The sequence below is a fragment of the Heteronotia binoei genome, unplaced genomic scaffold (genome assembly GCF_032191835.1).
Source record: "Heteronotia binoei isolate CCM8104 ecotype False Entrance Well unplaced genomic scaffold, APGP_CSIRO_Hbin_v1 ptg000047l___fragment_1, whole genome shotgun sequence".
Classification (NCBI taxonomy): Eukaryota; Metazoa; Chordata; class Lepidosauria; order Squamata; family Gekkonidae; genus Heteronotia; species Heteronotia binoei.
This window is the reverse complement of record NW_026799982.1, coordinates 107,557-128,318: the sequence shown is the minus strand read 5'-3', so window position 1 is coordinate 128,318 and position 20,762 is coordinate 107,557. Positions and strand designations below refer to the sequence as shown.

Sequence of the window (20,762 nt, the reverse complement as noted above, 5' to 3'; positions counted from 1 at the left end):
GGACTTGGCGCAGTTCCGCAGGGCCTGTAAGACGACCCTCTTCCGGCTAGCCTATATCTAACTGGCCAGCCATCTGTTTACAGGAAACTGATTTACTCTGTTTTAATGTTTTAATTTGTTTAAATATTTAATTGTTTTATATTTGAAATTGTTTAAATTTTATGTTGGTTAACTGTTGGAAGCCGCCCTGAGCCATTTGTGGGAAGGGCGGGATATAAATCCCAAATAAATAAATAAATAAATAAATCCAATATGACCAGGAGTTCAGGATGAGGGCCACTTTGTACCCTTCACTCCCGTGGGATCGGATTCACCAGCAGTTGTGGCTGCAGGTGATGTCACCGGCACGGCCCAATTTGGGGGATCGATCCGACAGTGGTCACCTTGTATCTAAGGGTTCCGCTTCTCCTTCTGGTGCGTCCTCCTCCTCCCACAGTGTTGCGGGGCAGGCAGTTCAACCCCGCTTGCTTTGCTGGGAGTTTGGGTCGCAGGGGGCGTGCAGTCGGAAAGACTGCCATTTTAAGCACGAATGCCCCCTGTGTGCTGGCCCACATTCGTTCAACAACTGCCCGAGAGTTCGGCTGCGCAAGGGTCAGAAAAGATCAGGTGAGGGTTCTTTTCAAACTGGAAAAGGGTCCCAGCCCGATAAAGGTGGGGCCTCTTAAGGAATGGCTTCACAGGTACCCACGTAGGGAAGACAGTTTATATTTGAACGGCTTTACGTTGGGTTTTAGAATTCTTTTTCAAGGTTCTCGAGTACCAACTTGGTCTAGAAACCTTAATTCAGTTGTGGGTTTAGAGCACATAGTTGAGGCAAAAATTGGTAAGGAGTTGGCGGAGGGCAGGATTTTGGGCCCATTCGCCAGTCCTCCTGTGGTTAATCTCAGGGTTTCCCCGCTGGGGTTTGTGCCGAAGAAGGCACCTGGTGAATTTCGGTTGATTCACCATCTTTCTTACCCCAGGTGTTCCTCTGTCAATGATGGTATACCTGAGGAACTGTGTTCCGTTAGGTACACCTCATTTTATCAGGTCGTGGGCGTCGTTCGACGCTGTGGTCAGGGGGCTGAGTTGGCGAAGTGTGATATCAAATCGGCATTTCGCCTTCTCCCTGTCCACCCGGATGATTTTGAGTTGCTGGGCTTTTCGTTTGCAGGGCAATTTTACATGGACAGGGCATTGCCTATGGGTTGCTCTGTATCATGTGCTGCTTTCGAGTGTTTCAGCACCTTTTGGAATGGGCTGTGCACGAGAAAGTGGGCTTACAGGAAGTCGTTCATTATCTGGATGACTACCTGTTTGTGGGCCCTGCTGGGTCAGGTCGCTGCGCTCAGTTGTTAGCTGGCTATATAGAGTTGGCCGCTGAGTTGGGTGTGCCTTTGGCTGAAGAAAAAACTGAGGGCCCGGCCCATTGCCTGGTGTTTTTGGGGATTGAGCTAGATACTTTACAGCAGTCATATAGGATTCCTGATCAGAAGCTGCAGGATTTGAAGGAAAGGATTAATTCCTTCCTGCGCAAAAAGAAGGTTACGTTGCTTGAGCTGCAGCAGTTGGTAGGGCATCTTAACTTTGCCTGCAAAGTGGTTGCCCCGGGTAGGCCTTTTCTTCGCAGGTTCTGTGATGCTATGGCGGGCCTTCGCTCGCCACAGCACAGGACCAGGGTTACTAGCAGCATGAGGGAGGATCTGAGGATGTGGCAGGCGTTTTTGGAATCCTTTAATGGGATTTCTTTTTGTAGAGAGTACATGAGGCTCGAGGCTGAGCTTCAGGTCATGTCCAATGCTGCTGGGTCATTAGGTTTTGGGGTCTACTTCCGTGGACACTGGGACCTCACGTTTTTGGAATTTTTTTCCCATTTTGGTTGCGGTTTGGCTGTGGGGGAGTGATATGGTTAATTGCACCGTTCATTTTTGGTGTGACACCATGGCGGTTGTTCATGTTATTAATTCCCTTTCGTCCAAATCGCAGCAGGTTATGAGGTTGGTGAGGGCCTTCACTCTGCGTTGCCTGCGGCTTAACATTTTGTTTTTGGCCAAGCATGTTCCTGGGGTGAATAACGGGGTGGCTGACGCTCTCTTTCGTAAACAGATGGAGAGGTTTCGTCAGCTGGCCCCGGACGCCGATCTGGATGCGGCGCCAATGCCCCAGGAGCTATGGCTGATTGGAGAGCCGAGGCCTGCAGAGCGATAGGCTTAGCCATTGCACCCAGCACCAGGAAGTCTTATGAGCGTGCTGTGCGGCAGTTTGAGGACTTTAGGGCTCAGGTAGGGTATCGCATTGTTTGGTTCATCCCAGTGGAGCAGTTGCTCCATTATTGTGTTTCCTTAAGAGGTAAGGGATTGGCTGTGCGATCTATTCGGGGACGCATGTCAGCGCTGGCCTTCGCTAGCAAGGCCTTGGGGTTTAAAGAGGAAACAGCAGATTTTCGTATTCGAAAGATGCTGGAAGAGTGGTCCAGGGAGGCTGGGCCTAAGCCTGATACTAGGACCCCTATGTCTCCTGTGATTCTTCGGGGTTTGAAAGGGGTTTGGAGCGCAGTTTGTGCGTCTCATTTCGAGGCAGTTTTGTTCCACGCAGCCTTTTTAGTGGCCTTTTTGGGGGCGCTGAGGGTCAGTGATGTTTCAGGTAGGGCATTGTTATTGCGGGATATTAAGTTGCTGGGGAGTAAGGCAGTGCTTACTATCCGGCGATCCAAAACTGATCAAGAGGGCATGGGGACTGTGCTATAGTTGGGTCCGTGTTCGGAAGTGGAGCTTTGCCCAGTTTCTGCATTAGCCGACTATTTGGCTGTGCGGGGGGGCTGCGAAGGGTTGCTGTTTTGTCATGCTGGAGGCAGTCCTCTGACAAAGCATCAATTTTGGGTTGTGACATCAAAGGCTTTGGTCTTGCTGGGGTTGTCTGGAGTGAAGTTTGGGACCCATTCTTTTAGAATCGGCGCAGCCTCTATGGCTGCTGCATTGGGTTATCCTACTTCGTCCATTCAGCACCTTGGCCGTTGGCGGTCTCAGACTTACAAAGGTTATATTCGCCCTTTGCTCCACTAATGAGTTTGTGGTTAGGAGCCGGGGTAGTTAAGGTTTGGGTTTTATAACTTGTTTGTTTTTCCTTTTAGATGCTGTTGTTCCTGGCTGGAGGAGCAGAGTTCTCATCTGCGGGCACAGTTATGTGTTTTGGGTGGCACATCAAGCTCGGAGAACTGCTGTTGGCTCTCAGCTAGGGCTCAGCAAACATGTTACGATAGAATGGAGGGGGCGCTAGGGTCTTCAGTGGCCTGGCTTGCTTCCCCTTTTGTTTCACGGGTGTGTGGGCCCCCCTTCGCAGGTATTAATTGTTCACCTGGGAGTGAATGATCTCAGGCTGATTAAGGGCAAGGCGTTGATCTTGCAGGCCCGAGATGATTTCAGGTACATAAGGAACAGATGGCCTGGTACCATTATAGTTTGGTCGGCCATGATTCCGCGCTTGGTGTGGCGCAGTGCCTGGAATCCAGCTGGGTTAGAAAGGGCTCGTTACAGAGCGAATAAGGAGATTCGCAAGGTTTTGGAGGGTGGTTTGGGCCACTATTTGCCCCATCCGGATATTTCTAGGGAATGTCCTGACCTCTACAGAGGGGATGGGGTGCATCTCTTGGAAAAGGGTAATATGCTTTTCCTGAGGGATTTGTAGCAAGGGCTTGCGTTGGCTTTGGGCCTTTCTGTGGGTGCTAAGCCCTAAGTAAAGACTTGGCCTTAGTTGTGGCAGGTTTTATGGGGTTTATGGCACCATGTGGCCTGGGGAGGACCGGTTAGCCTCCCCCTTTTGGGGAGTTAGGGGTCTGGCAGGATCAACCTTTTGTGTGGCCCGAGGTGTGTGAATGCAGACTGTCCTGGAGACTCGATTGGATGGGTGCCTTTCGCTGAGACTCGTGTCTGGTGTTTGGGCCCTCCGGTGCGAGCCTCCCTGCTGGGCCTGCCTAACAGGAGCTGTGGTACACAGCTCCGGCTGGGGGGCCGGGTCTCTCGCCCGCTGAAAAAGGCAGGGGAGTGGTCTGAGGAGACCCCTGGCCCTGACCTGGCTGCAGTTTGGTTGCCCTTGCCTTTGCTGTGTTATTTAATAAAGTGGCCCATAGTTTCACCAATCTAATTGTGTCCGTCTCTTTATTCCGACTTGGGGGGCAATTGCAGTATGGCAGTCTGATCGATAATATCCAGAACAAAGATATTCGGAACAGGGCTGGGTCAGTTTAACCCGGACTCAACACGCTGTGTGAACAGGGCCCTTGTCTCACTAACATTTTAAAGGTCTTTGATAGAGTGAACAAACATGTGGACAAGGGTGACTCAGCCTTCCAGAAAGCTTTTTATAAAAGTTCCTCATCAAAGGCTTCTAAGTAAACTCAGCTGTCAGGGGATAACAGAACAAGTCCTCTTGTGTATTAAAAACTGGTGAATTAATAGGAAACAGAGAGTGAGTATAAATGGGCAGTTTTCACAGCAGTGGGGTACTGTAGGTCTCAGTACAAGGTCCAGTGTGTGACAGAGAGTAACCAGCTGGGCCATTGGCCTCATTCAACATGGCTTCTATTATGTTCTCACCTCAGTCACTTTTTTTCAGAAATACTAATAAGTGTAGCTAGAGACAATGGGATGATCTTGTATCCCCCCTCCCCCCAGCAGGGAACAGAGATTTGGAGAAATTAAGACTAGAAAGACTTTAGGAATAAATTCCTGGCAATTTCAGGAAAAGTTTTTTTGACCCATTCTGACTGGTTTGTGGGTGGAAAAGGAGAGATGAGGGGGTGCAGCTATGACTTGAAGCCAGCCAGTAGCCATTACCCACTGCTCGCCATCTGTTTGCTCTACATTTATTATTTTTAGCTTCTTTGAACCTAACTAAGAGATTTCATGAAAATGTCTCCTAAACTAGATAAGAAGGGGAAACAGAAGGCTAAACAAAAAGCTGATAAAATGCTGCCTTTAACAGAGTTTTTTGCTCTAATAGAGACTGGAAACTCCTCCACAACCAACCCAGGAAATGCTGGTATGCCACAAGATACTATGCTTACAACAAACTTTCTTTTAGAAGCTCAGTTCTTGAATAAAAGATTAAATTGAAAAGGAGAGATGATAAAACTCCTGGGAGCAATGAGGAGGCTCTTTGGGGGCTGATTCTATCAAGAAAGACAGAACTCTTAACTAAGATCTAGAGGTGGCAGCCATTGTCATCTGCTGGCCTGCACATCTGAAAGAGGCTTGAATATAATGGAACTCCTGTAAAAGATCTATAACTTTCTAAGTTAAAGAGTCTATCTTATACTTAACATCTGATAGGACATTTATAGAGGGAGGGACAAAGGAATAGAGTTTTAATCATTTCTTTTGAATCTCTTGCTCAATCTAGTGCTGTGCTAAGAGTATGCTTGTAAACATTTTCTTTTTAATAAATACTTGATAACTTCTGATGCTGGTAGTAGTTATCTGTACCACATAGATAGGGTTGCCAATCTCCAGGTAGGGAAGGGAAAACCTGAAGGTTCCATGTACCAGCCTCAACACAGAAACTAAACTTTTCAACAATAAATATATATTAAAGTTGAAAATTAAGCCTCAATAAATATGAAATTAAGCAACATGTTTACATAGGAAATCAAACTACGTATAATGAAAAATAAGCCACATAGAACTAATAACAAAAAAGGAACTTACGGTAGTGTGACAAACCACCTTTCAACATAGTCCGTGCAAGTCCAATCAAGGAAATGAATTCCAGATTTCTGATCTGTACATTACGCCTGGTAAAGACACGTATCTTGGAAAACCGCTCGAGAATTTAAAATCTTCTGGTGAAGCTCCTCTCGTGGACCATTTTCAGTGCTTCCACCATGATCCCAACTCATTAAGATTTTTTTATCCTTACTAAATTTGTACAAAAAATCTTATTTTAATATTGATCCTAATAAATGGTTGCTCCAGCAGGAGATGAAGTGGATAAATAAATTAAAAACTTTGGTCCCCCATGGGTTAAGCCAGGAAACGGATCTATCTTGTTTCGTTTAAATGCTGGACTATATGTTTCTACTGCGGAATTTTTAAGATGTACCTTTAAGAGTTTTTGGGCTTTCTTGATGGGTTACACCTGTGTGTCTTTTTAAAGACCCACTGTTATGACTTGAAATTTGCAAGACTCTGTTTGTTGCACTTTAGTGTTTTGGTGCTCTTTTGCCATGTAATGAATGTGAAAAAACTCAAGTGGGTGGATATACTATATTTTGTATATTACTATTTAAGCTTTTAATACTATTGTTAGTCCTTAAACATTGTAATTATTGTGCAGCAATTTGTATTTTTTCAATGCAGCTAGAGAAGAAGCAATGGAGTACTATCCCGTCCACTAAATATCCTCTGTGCATAGCTGCGTGGAAATTTCATGCTTCAGTGCATTTGGAAATATTACAGAAAGACTTTTCATTCTGTTTGGATCAGAAATCTGGAATTCATTTCTCTGATTGGACTTGTACGGACTATGTTGAAAGGTGGTTTGTCCCACTACCTTAAGTTCCTTTTTTGTTATTAGTTCTATGTGGCTTATTTTTCATTATCTGAGGCTTAATTTTCAACTTTAATATATATTTATTGTTGAGAAGTTTTGTTTCTGTGTTGAGGCTGGTACACGGAACCTTTGGGTTTTCCCTTCTTCACCTTTCTGTGATTTCTCTTTGGTTGTACAATCCCCAGGTGGTGGCAGGGAATCCCCCAGTTTGGAGGCCCTCCCTCCGCTTCAGGGTCATCAGAAATTGTGGGGGGGGGGGGAGGGAAATGTCTGCTGGGCACTCTATTATTCCCTATGGAAACCAATTCTCATAGGGCATAATGGAGAATTGATCAGTACGAATTGGGAGAGGCTGTTTTTTGAGGTAGAGGCACCAAATTTTCAGAATAGAATCCAGTTCCTCTCCCCAAAATACCCTCCAAGGATCAAAAAGATTGGACCAGGGAGTCCAGTTCTGTCAGTCCCAAAAGAAGGTGTCCCTATCCTTCATTATTTCCAACGAAGTGAAGTCATTTAAAAGGTGTGTGGTCCCTTTAAATGTGATGGCCAGAACTCCCTTTGGAGTTCAATTTTACTTGTCACAACCTGGCTTCTGGCTTCACTCCCACATATCCTAGCTCCATCCCCAAAGTCCCCAGATATTTCTTGAATTGGACTTGGCAACCCCACACATAGACCTTTACCATCTTGGACATGCTATTCTGAAAGGAGCACCAGGATGAAGAGGAGGGCAGTCAATTGGCAAGTGGCTACTCCCTTAGTGCTATAAGTTGTCCTCATTCTAACCAGGCGCTGGGTAGTGGAAGACACAGAAACAAGGCCTCAGAACTTGGAAGAGTAGCTGGGAGTCCTGACCCTCCCAGTGAGCAGTTTCTTCAAAGGTCAAGTGGTGGTAGAGGCTGAACACAGAAAGATAAAAGCCCTCTAGGTATTGGGAAAACCCAAGAGGGCAGGGTGGAATAGGGCCTGCAGGCCCAGGGCAGGACTGGTCTGCCACACTTGCCTCCATTTTTTCAATCACTTCAGCCACTCCAATTCTTGGCTCTGGCCCTAAGTGCTGATCTCTTAACCCAATCATTTAGTTCAGAGCTTTTTTTGTAGAAAAACCCCAGCAGGAACTCATTTGTATATTAGACCACATACCCTGACATCACCATTGTTTCACACAGAGCTTTTATGTAGAAAAGGCCCAGCAGGAACTTATTTGCATATTAGGCCACACTCCTGATGCCAAGTCAGCTGGAACTGCGTTCCTGTGCATTTATGCTCAAAAAAGGACCCTGATTTAGTTAAATCTGCAGACTCTTGACATGCAATATTTAAATTTGTGGTACTCCATTTTTTACACAAACTACCTCTCTCTCCACTCACTCCAGCCACACTAGGTTGTAATATACAGAAAATACGAAGTGTCTCTGAGGCTGTATAAATGAGAATACTTTGATTTTGGTGGCTGTGTTGCAGTATAGTGGCTGAATGGTTTGTACATAACCCAATTTCCTGTTCAGCAATAAATTTCAGTGGCTGGATTCTCAGAATAATCTGTATCACAAGCTGTAACTTGTACTGCCAGGTGTTTTGTGAATAACAATGAATTGAGGAACATTAGTATAGTTTATTGTTCTTCCTTTTACTTCCACAACCTTTGATATTTAAATCTAACCATTTCTCTTTTTATATTCTACCATTATGAACATTGTGATCTGTATGCACGATAAAATGAGAAGATAGGGATAATAAATACATTAAAAATTGACAATCAACTATGGCATTTACTCAAGCTTATTGCTCTGTTTCAGCCCCTAAAGTGAGAAATCCACAGCAACCAAACCGCACCCTATAGAGAATACTATACTAGAATTTTTGCTCACAAGATTCTGCAGCTTAGAGGGAACATTGGTTGGGACCCTCCTCTCCGTGTCCAGCTATTAAGCTGGCAAAAAACTGGGCCAACTGCTCAGGAAACCTCAGACAGAACATGCTCCCAAGTACTTGAAGCAGATTAAGAGGAAAGGAGGCATCTGAGGCATCTGAGGATGACATCAGAAGTTCAACAGTGGCCAAAGATATCAAGCTGGATGGCTATGAATCAGGAGTGGGGCATGCATATGCCTGGCACAGAATGAGGGTTATAACAGGTGGGCTCATCTTATGGCCAATGCCAGTTAATGGAGCATTCTGAATAAACAAGTGCTAGATAACAAAGCCATTATTGAACACAGTACTTGTGAGCTATATACATATATCACATTGTAAAGTAGCTAGGAAGTAAATGGTCATACCTGAGAAATAAAAAATTACACAATTTCCAAAAATACAATGTGAAAAGAAAACTAGCCAAATGTTAGCATATAACTTCAAGTAGAAAGAAACAAATGCATTAACTTGTTTACTACAGGACCAAAATGAAATAACATGACAACTTACTTAGCCCTGTAATGATAGGGCCATTTCCTGTGGGATGCTGACCACCAGTCCCTACACCAATCCCACCCACACCTGGAGAAAAGCCATTTCCTCCAGGAATAGGGATGAATCCTGTTCCACCTGGGCCATAGCCATTTCCATTTCCACCAGGAAGGAAGCCATTTGCTCCTGCACCACCAGGCCTGGTACCACCTACAGCTGGAATGCCATCTATGCAAAGTCTGCGATATTCATCTACAAAAGTAAACCACAAACATAAAGAGGCATCATGGAACTGTTTAATTAAGAGACAAAAATACATAATAGTGTGTCCATTAGGAAAATATAATCCTTGTTCTAAAACTTACTATTATTTTAAAAGCTGAATGGAGATGTTTGCAGCACAACTGGTTTTGAGTATAAACAAGCCTTGCAAATCTAGTATATTTTATTGTTACTATATTTATTTCTTGCCCATTTAGTTACATACCTTACAAATTCAGGAATAAATTCAGGAGGGCATTCTAATAGCATTGAAAAAAGTGGATAAAGGGCAACTAAAATGATTAAGGGATTGAACACTTTCCCTATGAAGAAAGGTTAAAGTTCTTTAGCTTAGAGGACCCACAATTGAAAGGTGACATGATAGAGGTTTACCAAATTATGCATGGAATAGAGAAGGTAGAGAAATAAGTACTTTTCCGCTTTTCTCACAATTATTATGACTATTTAATTACATTTCTAGACTGCCCTCCTCTGCAAACATGGCTCAAGGCGGTGTACATCAGAACAGAACAATTATAAATTAAATACACAATTAAAAACAGTAAAATGGCACTAGACAACTTCAGATTGTGCCACTTCCCTGCAGGGGAGAGGTGAAAAATGGGAGTATCAGAACAGATGTACCAGACCAGACCTCGTTGTCCTCAACCAAATCCTGGTGGAACATCTCTGCCTTACTGATCCTGCAGAATTGCAGTAAATCCTGCAGGGCATGAACATTGTTTGGCACAGAGTTCAACTAGGTTGGCACTACAGCCAAAAATGCCCTGGCTCTGGTAGAGGACCACTTGATGTCTCTAGGGCCAGGGATCACCTGTAAGTTCTTATCTGCAGAAAGCAGTGCTCTTCATGAGGTATACCAGGAGGGGTGGTCCCAAAAATTCATGAGTCCCAGACCATTAAAGGCCTTAAAGATTAGCACCAAAACCTGGAATCTGATCTGGTATTCAGAGCCAGTGCCCCTCATACAGCACCAGTTGAATATGCAACATTCACATGTGACCTACACTGTCACATTCTGGACCAGTTGGGAGTTTCCAGGTCATTCTCTAGAGTAGCACTGCATAGAGTGAGTTACGAAGTTTAGTCTGGAGGGACCATTGTGTGGATTACTGTGGCTAGGTCAGGGCAAGACAAGTAGGAGCCAGTTATCTGACAATATAAGAGCTTGAAGGCACTCAATGAAATTAATGAGCAGAACAAATAAAAGGAAGTATTTCTTCACCCAAAAAGTAATTGATACCACTGATACCAGCGCCCAAAGTCAAGAGCTTGGGGGTGCTACTGGAGCCCACGTTGGCCATGGAGGCCCAGATAGCAGCCACTGCGAGATCTGCCTTTTTCCACCTTAGGCGGGCACGACAGTTGGTCCCCTTCCTAGAACACGGCGATTTAGCAACAGTGATTCATGCGACAGTCACCTCGAGATTAGACTACTGTAATGCCCTCTGCATGGGGCTGCCCATGTCTCGAACTCGGAAGCTGCAGCTGGTGCAGAATGCAGCAGCCAAGCTATTACTGGGCCTCCCTAGTCGGGACCATATACAGCCGGGGCTGGGGAGACTGCACTGGCTGCCGATAGTATTCCGGATTCGCTACAAGGTGCTGGTTATCACCTTTAAAGCCCTATATGGCCGAGGACCTGCCTACCTTAGGGACTGTCTCTCCCCATATATTCCTCAGAGGGTGTAGTGTATGGCGTTCGTAGAACGCCATCATTCAAGACAGCGCGACCATTTCGTTATAACGTACCATCGATAAAGCGTTAGTCCGCCAAAGCCGCGGAGGCAAAGGTGACAACCAGATGCCTCCGCGAAGAGCGCTGGTCATCCGCCAATCACAGTGAGTGGCGGGAAATACGGCTGGCCAGCATTGGACTGGCCAGCAGGGTGAATAGTTCCAGAGCTGTATATATGCGGGACCCGGCCCGCGTGTTCTCTCTCTTACCTCGTGTTTGTACCATGCAATAAACTATGTTGCCCGACTCGCGTCTCTCAGACTGGTACATAACAGTGGCGACGAGGATGGGATCTTAGCCCTTCGGCAAGGGCTACGAAGGAGACTCACGGGCAACCCGTCGTCCCGTCGCTTCATCGCTGAATCGCTACTTCGCAACGACCGCCGCCATGGCCAGTCCCAGCGGGAACACCGGTCACATCGAAGCTTTGGACCACACGAATCCCGAGGGATGGGAATCCTATTCGGAGAGGGTCGATTGCTACCTGAGGGCGAATCGAGTAACCGAGGACGGCATGAAGCGGGACGTGCTCCTGAGCGTCTGCGGGGCCGCCACCTTCGAGATCGCAAAGGGTCTCTCGGCGCCCGCCCGCCTCACGGAGAAAACGTACACGGAGGTCGTCCGCCTCCTCACGGGCCATTTCCTGCCGCAGCCGTCGCGGGTGGCCCGACGGTTCCTCTTCCACAAGAGGGACCAGGCCCAGGGAGAATCCGCTGCAGACTACCTGGCCGCCCTGCGCCAGATCGCCGGAAGCTGCAACTTCCCGAATTTGGAAGAGACCTTGGCCGACCGGTTCGCTTGGGGCCTCCGCGACGAGAGGCTCCAGCAAAAGCTCTTCGCAAAGGAAGAGCTCACGCTTCAGGGCGCCTTCAGCGAGGCCGTGGCCTTCGAGCGCGACTCCCGGACGTTCCCCAGGGCCAAGTCGGAAGCCGTCCACCACGAGGAGCTGGACCCCCATCACCAGGACGAAGGAGAAGCGCTCCAGCTGCACCACTCTACAAGACCAGCCTCCCGAGCCCCACAGCGGCCCCGGGCGAACGAAAGATCGAACCAACGCAACAACGAAGGAGCGAACTGCGCCAGTTGCGGCGACCCCCACGACCGGCGGGACTGCAAGTACAGGACCTGGGACTGCAGGAGCTGCGGGAAGACCGGTCACATAGCGCGGGCTTGCCGAGCCAAGTCCCACCGCCCGCGGCCAACCACGCACCACGAGGCCGCCGAGTCCCACTCCACGGCCTCCACCACGCTACAGGTACTGAACCTGCCCCTGGCCACCCCCAACAAGATTAAGGTGTCGGTCCGCATAGAGGGGGCCCCCTGCCTCATGGAGGTGGACTCGGGCTCCTCCATCTCCATAATTGCGGAGGAGACCCTGAGGCAGTTACACCCCAGCTACAAAGGACAGCTGCGGCCGGCCGACTTTGTACTGCGGGACTTTCAGAAAAACCCGGTCCAGATCGCGGGGTGGGCGAGGGTGCACGTGGAGCGAGGGTCCTTCAGAGGCCCGCTAGATATCCTGGTAGTCAAGCGACCACTGGCGACCTTGTTGGGCCTCACGTGGTTCGGCCCCTTAGGAATCAGAGTTGAGGTGTCACAAACGGCCATAGCCGGTGGGTTCGGGGAGGTGTGCCGAGAATTCCCAGAGGTTTTTGACGGGTCGTTGGGTAGCTACAAGGGCCCGGCCATCTCCCTGCCGCTCGACCCTACGGTCAGACCAACCCGGCTTAAGGCAAGGAGAGTCCCCTTCGCCCTAAAACCAAAAATCGAGGCTGAGCTGGACCGCCTAGTAGCACAAGGGGTCCTAGAGCCGGTCGATTACGCCATGTGGGAAACCCCCATAGTGACTCCGGTCAAACCGAATGGGGACGTGAGGATTTGTGCCGACTACAAGTGCACAATCAACAAGGCGCTCCAGGATAATCCCTACCCAGTGCCGGTTGTCAGCCACGTCCTGGCCGCCCTTGCGGGGTCCAAAATTTTCGTGAAGCTGGACTTGGCACAAGCCTACCAGCAGCTTCCGGTGGACACCAAAACGGCCGAGGCACAGACGATTGTGACCCATAGGGGGGCGTTCAAGGTGAACCGGCTACAGTTTGGGGTCAGCGTAGCTCCGGGGATCTTCCAGAGTATAATGGACGCTCTCCTCAAAGGGATCCCAGGAGTCCAGCCCTTTTTCGACGACGTTTTAATCGCCGCCCCGAACCCTGAGGAGTTCAGCAACCGTCTCAGGGAGGTGCTCCGTCGTTTCCAAACCGCTGGACTTAAGGTGAAGAGGGAGAAGTGTTTGCTGGGGGTACCGCGGGTGGAGTTCCTAGGATTCGCCGTGGACGCAGAGGGAATCCACCCGACCCAGGAGAAAACCAGGGCCATCGTACAAGCCCCGGCCCCCACGTGTAAAGCGGAGCTACAGAGCTTCCTGGGGGTGCTCAACTTTTATCACACGTTCATACCCCACAAAGCGGCCATCGCGGAACCCCTACACCGGTTACTGGACAAAAAAGCTCCTTGGGTGTGGGGGAAGAAGCAAGCCGCTGCGTTCCAGGCAGTGAAGGACGTCCTGGTCTCTAACGCGGTGCTTCACCACTTCGACGAGCGCCTTCCGGTCATTCTGGCATGCGATGCATCGCCGTACGGGGTGGGCGCTGTTCTGGGGCACCAACTATCGGACGGCCGGGAGGTACCGGTCGCATACTATTCCCGCACCTTAACGTCAGCGGAGCGTAATTACGCTCAAATAGACAAGGAAGCCCTGGCGATCGTAGCAGGGGTTCACAAATTTAACGATTATTTGTACGGTCGCAAGTTCACGATAGCGACCGACCACAAGCCTCTCTTGGGTCTGCTAGCCCCAGACCGTCAAACCCCCCAAATCTTGTCCCAGAGGGTGTTGAGATGGAACCAATTCCTAAATTCATACACCTACACACTGGTACACAGGGCGGGCAAGGCGATGGGCCACGCCGATGCACTCAGTCGTTTACCGCTGCCAGACACGGGGCCCGACCCAGCACCAGCCCACCAGGTGATGTCCATAGAGGCACTCCCTGACCAGCCCATACACGCTGCCGAAGTGGCAAAGGCCACAGGGAAAGACAAAACCCTAGCGAGGGTGCTCGACTGGGTGGTGAGGGGGTGGCCAGAGAGGGACCTGGGGGGAGAGTTCAAACCATACAAAATGAGGCGGGAGGAACTCGTGGCCCACAAGGGGTGCCTGCTATGGGGGAGCCGGGTGGTGGTTCCCCCTCCCCTTCAGAAAAGGGTCCTTGCATCACTACATGAAACGCACCCGGGCATTGTGAGGATGAAGGCCCTAGCCAGGAGCGATGTGTGGTGGCCGGGGATGGACGGAGAAATAGAGGACTGGGTCCGGAGATGCAGTGCGTGCCAGGAATCGCGGCCGGACCCACCCAGCGCCCCGGCCACAAGGTGGGAAACCACAAGGAAACCCTGGTCCAGGCTCCACATAGACTTCGCGGGGCCGTTCCAGGGGCAGATATTCCTTATGTAGGTAGGTAGGTAGGTAATTTTATTTATATCCCGCCCTCCCCGCCGGAGCAGGCTCAGGGCGGCTAACAACATCATTCAGTTTCCCTTATACAAAAGACAAGGTTACATTAACATTAAACATTAAAAATTCTGATAAGTTTAAAATCACTTAATTAAGTTGATAAAAGTGCTAATGCTAGTTGTGCTTTTATAATGGCGGTAATCATTAGCAATTTCTTTCTTCGTCAGCGAAAGCCAGTCGGAAGAGGAAGGTCTTGCAGGCCCTGCGGAATTGTTCAAGGTCCCGCAGGGCCCGCATTTCCTCTGGAAGTTGGTTCCATAGGTTCGGGGCTGCAGAGGAGAAGGCCCGGTTACGGGTACATTGCAGCTTCACCTCTTTCGGTCCGGGGGTGGTCAACAAGTTTTTTCCAGCTGACCTCAGTGCTCTCTGGGGTTCGTATGGGGAGAGACGGTCCCTAAGGTAGACAGGTCCTCGACCATATAGGGCTTTAAAGGTAATGACCAGCACTTTGTAACGAACCCGGTATGTAACTGGCAGCCAGTGCAGCTCGCGCAGCCCAGGCTGTATGTGCTCCCATTTAGGGAGCCCCAACAACAGTCTGGCCGCTGCGTTCTGCACCAGCTGCAGCTTCCGGGTTCGGTACAGAGGCAGCCCCATGTAGAGGGCATTACAGTAATCCAGTCTCGAGGTGACCGTTGCGTGAAGTACCGTTGCCAGGTCTTGGCGCTCTAGGAAGGGAGCCAACTGCCTTGCCCGCCTCAGGTGAAAAAAGGCTGACTTGGAAGTGGCTGCAATCTGGGCCTCCATTGATAAAGAAGGCTCCAGTAAAACTCCCAGACTCCTGACCCGGTGCGCCGCTTTCAGTGGCGCCCCGTCGAAGACCGGGAGAGGTATTTCCCCTTATAATCGTGGACGCCTACACAAAATGGTTAGAGGTCCTCCCTGTAGCATCCACCTCCTCAGCAGCCGCCATCCGAGCCCTGCGCCGGGTCCTGTGCACCCACGGCATCCCAGACACCCTGGTCTCGGACAACGGGGCCGCCTTCACCTCGGGAGAGTTCCAGGCCTTCCTACAGAGGTACCTCATAAGGCACATCAGGTCGGCCCCCTTTCAGCCCGCCACCAACGGCCAAGCCGAGCGGATGGTCCGCACCACCAAAGAGTCCCTGGGCAGGATCGTGCAGGGCGACTGGGATCACAGGCTGGCCGCATTCCTATTCGACAACAGGGTCATCCCAAACCCTGTCACAGGGATCAGTCCAGCAGAGCTCCTCATGGGGCGCAAGCTCACCACAAGGCTAGACAGACTACACCCCGACCGAGCCTCTGACACACGAGGGTCCCCAGAGGTCCGCGAGGCAGCCAGGGGGTTCTTTGCCGGGGATCCAGTGTTCGCCCGCAACTACGCCTCGGGACCCGAGTGGGTGGCTGGGCGGGTGCTACGGGTCGTGGGCTCCCGTCACTATGAAGTATCCACTGAGGGGGGCCAGATCCTACGCCGGCACATCGACCAGATGCGCCGCAGGACCCTACCCGAAGCACCCACAGAAACAAGGGGGCAGCCCAACCCGAGGAGCCTACCACAACCCTGCCGCCATCCATGACGCTGCCCCCTCCCGCAGGGCCAAACCAAGCCCCCGAACTCGGCCAGCAACCCTCGGATGCTCAGGCTCCCGAGGAGACGCCGGGGCCCGAAGCCACCACGACTCCGCAGGCCACCCCCCGACGTTCGACTCGAGAGCGCCGGCCTCCCGCCTACCTCCAGGACTATGTTACTAACTAAGGGGGGAGGAGTGTAGTGTATGGCGTTCGTAGAACGCCATCATTCAAGACAGCGCGACCATTTCGTTATAACGTACCATCGATAAAGCGTTAGTCCGCCAAAGCCGCGGAGGCAAAGGTGACAACCAGATGCCTCCGCGAAGAGCGCTGGTCATCCGCCAATCACAGTGAGTGGCGGGAAATACGGCTGGCCAGCATTGGACTGGCCAGCAGGGTGAATAGTTCCGGAGCTGTATATATGCGGGACCCGGCCCGCGTGTTCTCTCTCTTACCTCGTGTTTGTACCATGCAATAAACTATGTTGCCCGACTCGCGTCTCTCAGACTGGTACATAACAGAGGGTACTTAGATCTGGATCGCACAACCTATTAGTAATCCCCGGGCCAAGGGAGGTGAGATTGAAGGCTACTAGAGAAAGAGCCTTCTCTATTGAGGCCCCCCACTGGTGGAACCAACTCCCAGATGATGTTAGAGCCTTGCGGGACCTTGCCCAGTTCCTCAAGGCCCACAAAACAACATTATTTCGAATGGCCTTTAACCAAAGTGTGTAGGTGCCCAACACCACTGAAGAATGGCATGATGTTAGCACCAAACTATTGTTTAAAACTGTACTAATAATTTTAAATTGTAACCTATTTTAACTTCTTAATTGATTTGTGATTGTGATTGTTTTACTGTTGATATTATGATGTTGTTAGCCACCCTGAGCTTGCTTCGGTGGGGAGGGCGGGATATAAATGTGAAAAATAAATAAATAAATAAAATAATTAACACGTGAAATTCACTGCCACAGGAAGTGGTGGTGGCTACAAGCACAGACAGCACAGGTCCATCAGAGCACAGGTCCATCAGTGGCTATTAGCCAAAATGTATAAGATGGAACACTATGTCTGGGGCAGTGATGCTCGGTATTCTTGGTGCTTGGGGGGGCAACAGTGGAAGGGTTCTGGGGTTTTGGCCCAGATGGTGGACCTCCTGATGGTACCTGGTTTTGGCCATTTTATGACAGAGTGTTGAACTGCATGAGCCATTGGCCTTATTCAACATGGCTTCTCTTATGTTCACACCATGCAACTTCATCCAGTTTGCAGAGCCAATTTAACTTCTTCTCAATAGAAGGCAATATGGTCCTCAACAGCATATACTTGCAAATCCTCTAAAATACAATTAATATCATACAAAGTGCTCACCTGATGGTATCTGACACCCCCTTTACTACATAAAGTCAATAAAAGTATTTCCCCCAATTGTTGGAAAAACTGTAGAAATTATGGATCATTGATGCATTGTTGGTGGTCATATAAAATAGTTTTTAAAATCTGGTACCAAATATATATCATATATTGCTCATCACTAATGATAAGATCACTCCTGAATTGATTTTTTTTTAATTTGTGGCAAAATCCAGAAATACCTAAGATACGACAAGAGTTAATAATAATCTTGATTGCAGTTGCAAAAGTTCTGTTGGCCTTTCATTGCAAGAAGAACTCTGTTCCTTCAATCGCTGAATGGTATGTAAAATCTGGAAATGCTTCACTATGGACAAGATAGCTGATCATATCTTTACTACTGAATCTACCTCAGTGAATTTTAATTCTAATTTATTGGACAAATGTCTTCACTTCATAAATTACTCAGCAGAGTACCATTCTTTTAACTCAGGGGTGTCAAACTCATTTGTTATGAAGGCTAGATCTGACATAAATGAGACCTTGTCAGGCCAGGCCGTGTGTGTCATAAAATGTAATACAAGGTAGCACATATATAAACTTTATGAAGGGCACGGACAATCACAATTACATATTTTTCCTTAAAATAAAACATGTTTAAAACATCACGCTTGCAATATTTCGCTTGATAACTGATACCTCTTGCTCTGAATTATTGCATCAAAATCTGGAGACAAAGTCTATGCTGTAGCAATCTTGAGTATGCTGTTCAGGTGTTGCTCAGGTATGTATCTGTAAGTTGCAAACCTACTTTTGATTTATTGTCATTCATTATAGAAATCTCATGGTCAAGGCTTTGAGCCTAAAACCCAAGGGAAAACATGAAATGGCCGGGCATTGTGAGCTTTTGTACATAAGTTGTTTCATGTGCAGGAAATAAAACAGATGCTTTGCTCTGTAGCTCCTGTGCAATTGAGCAAGCCTGGCAAAGCACCCTGTGATGCAGAAGGAAGCAAGGGAGAGAGAAGAAAGCAAATGATAGTTGCTTGCGGGCCTGATAGGAGCCCTCTGGAGGTCTGATCCAGTCCTTGGGCCACACGTTTGATATCCCTGTTTTAAATATTATATGACAAACAAATGGGATAATGAGATTTTGGCTTATCTTTAAATTTATTTAAAATATGTATTAGTAATTATAAAATTGATTATTGTTATTTGATAGTTCTCCTATATATATATATTAATGAATATATTTATATATTGTAGTGAATATATTTTGAACATTCAAATATGTAGGACCTGACACTTCACAAATGTAAAATAATTTTCTTATAATACAAGTCAGAAATTAAAAAATAATCAAAATATCTAGTATTGTATTCTGAAAATTCAAATTAGTATGAAGAAATTAAATGGTGACTGTTTCAATGCAAATGAATGTGAACTCCTCAAAATAATCCTACTTATCAAAAATGCTTCCAACAACTAGGAAAATACTGGGTCTAAATAAGAAACAACCAGGTAGTAGAGGAAAACCTTTAATCTGAATTTTACTATAACTGTTTCTTTTCTTCAAGCTGGATTTTAAAACAAGCATGATCTTATTTTGACAATGGGCATCTAAAACCACTCACCAGAGCCTCTGACAGGACACATCTCTGGAATGGATCCAAGTGCCCAACATCGCCCAGATTCACAGCAACACTGCAGTTTGGTAAACCTCCCTGGAAGTTCTTGAGCACAGCGGCCATTCACCAAGCTAGAGAAACACGTTCCTGCTCGTTGATCTGGATATTGATAATGAGAAAAATTAGCAATGGGTTGTTTGGATTGGACATTTAAAAGTTTTTCCAAATCTAAGGATGGCATTTAAAGAAATCGTGTGAAAAGATGTAAAATAACTCAGTATATAAAAAGACACTTGTGGTGGTGTGTACTATATTTTTTGGCTATTAGGGATGTTCATTTTTTTCATTTTGGTTTGTTTTTAGAAATGTACTGATTTTTGTTTCATTTGTTGCTGCATTAATTGTTGGTTTTTGTTTTTCTGTGGGTTTCAATGATCAGTACATTTTAACTGATAACACACTTCAGTGATATCTTATCTGCTTTCCATCTAATGGGAATAAAAAGGGATTCTCCTTTCAGGCAGGTGGTGGAAAGAGCTTTACAAGCAATTTAAATTCTCATTTGCAGAGTGGGCAAAACCACACATCTGACATCTCCTTAAGGTAGACACCATCACGGAGTAGGCTCAGGATGGCATTTGGACTCTAAAACAGGAAAGGCAGATTTACACATTGAGCAAACAGGATTATATTTGGCACCTCAAGAAAACAGACAGTGCCAGGGCTTTTTTAGTAGAAAAGGCCCAGCAGGAACTCATTTGCATATTAGGCCACACCCTCTGACACCAAGCCAGCCGGAACTGCGTTCCTGTGTGTTCCTGCTCAAAAAAAGCCCTGGACAGTGCTACAGAGGGAGCAAAGAGAGATGCTTGGCATGTCATGAAAGTAAGTTTTATATTGAATTTTGGGAGTCATTCTTAGAGATGCCAGCAAGACTGCATCTATGCCTGCCATGTCCTCTTTCTGAACTGAGAGGGACAGCACCTGTGCCTTGATCTTAGGCACAATTCTGGTTTTTTTATCATTCAACGGAAAACTGGAATAATAGCATTTGGTGTAAATTTCATAAAGTATGTGTAAAATAACAGCATAAACAATTAAAGAGAAACTGAAGAAATGTATGCATGCTCAGAGTAAGTGATAAAGACTTCTCAACACTATGCAGAGAGATAGAGCAAATATAGTTTGTCTACAGGAGACACATCTAAAGAATACAAATGGAAAATTACTGTCTTCAAATTGGTTTAACCAGAGTTATTTGGCGGCAGGGACATCAAAATCTAGGGGAGTGGCAATTATGTTTTCAAAATCGGTTTCGTTTTAGTGTCAAAAAATAAAAGCAGACCCTAGAGGCCATTATATTTTTGTTAGAGAAGAATTGGATGGCCAGCCACTAACGATAGCATCTTTATATGCCCCAAATGTTAATCAGAAAGACTTTATTAGAACAACACTTCAACTACTAACTGAATTCCAGGTAGGAGAAACTGTAATTGGTGCAGATCTAAATTACATAAGCGATCCCAAACTAGACAAGACGCACAAACCAGGGGAAAAGGTAGCAAAATCAACAGGTTTATCGAATATATTAGATTAATTTAATCTGGTGGATATTTGGCATTCACTAAATCCGGGAGTAAAACAATACACCTATTATTCTACAGTACACCAAATTCACACAAGAATTTACTATCTCCTAGTAAGTAAAAAGTTAG

The 20,762-nt window shown here is 47.4% G+C and overlaps 1 protein-coding gene across 2 annotated transcripts in view; it reads right to left on the bottom strand.

Moving 5' to 3' along the window:
- Nucleotides 1-20,762, bottom strand: part of LOC132590489 (fibrillin-2-like) — a 314,238-nt gene that overhangs the window by 211,707 nt on the left and 81,769 nt on the right. For both annotated transcript variants that reach the window (XR_009556697.1, XM_060263396.1), the window contains exons 4-5: nucleotides 19,054-19,206; nucleotides 8,953-9,186 (exon numbers count right to left, since the gene is read on the bottom strand). Coding sequence is in view for 1 of the 2 variants with exons in the window: in XM_060263396.1 (XP_060119379.1) it covers nucleotides 8,953-9,186; nucleotides 19,054-19,206 (387 nt within the window). In the remaining variant the exon portion in view is untranslated. The remainder of the gene's footprint in view (nucleotides 1-8,952; nucleotides 9,187-19,053; nucleotides 19,207-20,762) is intronic.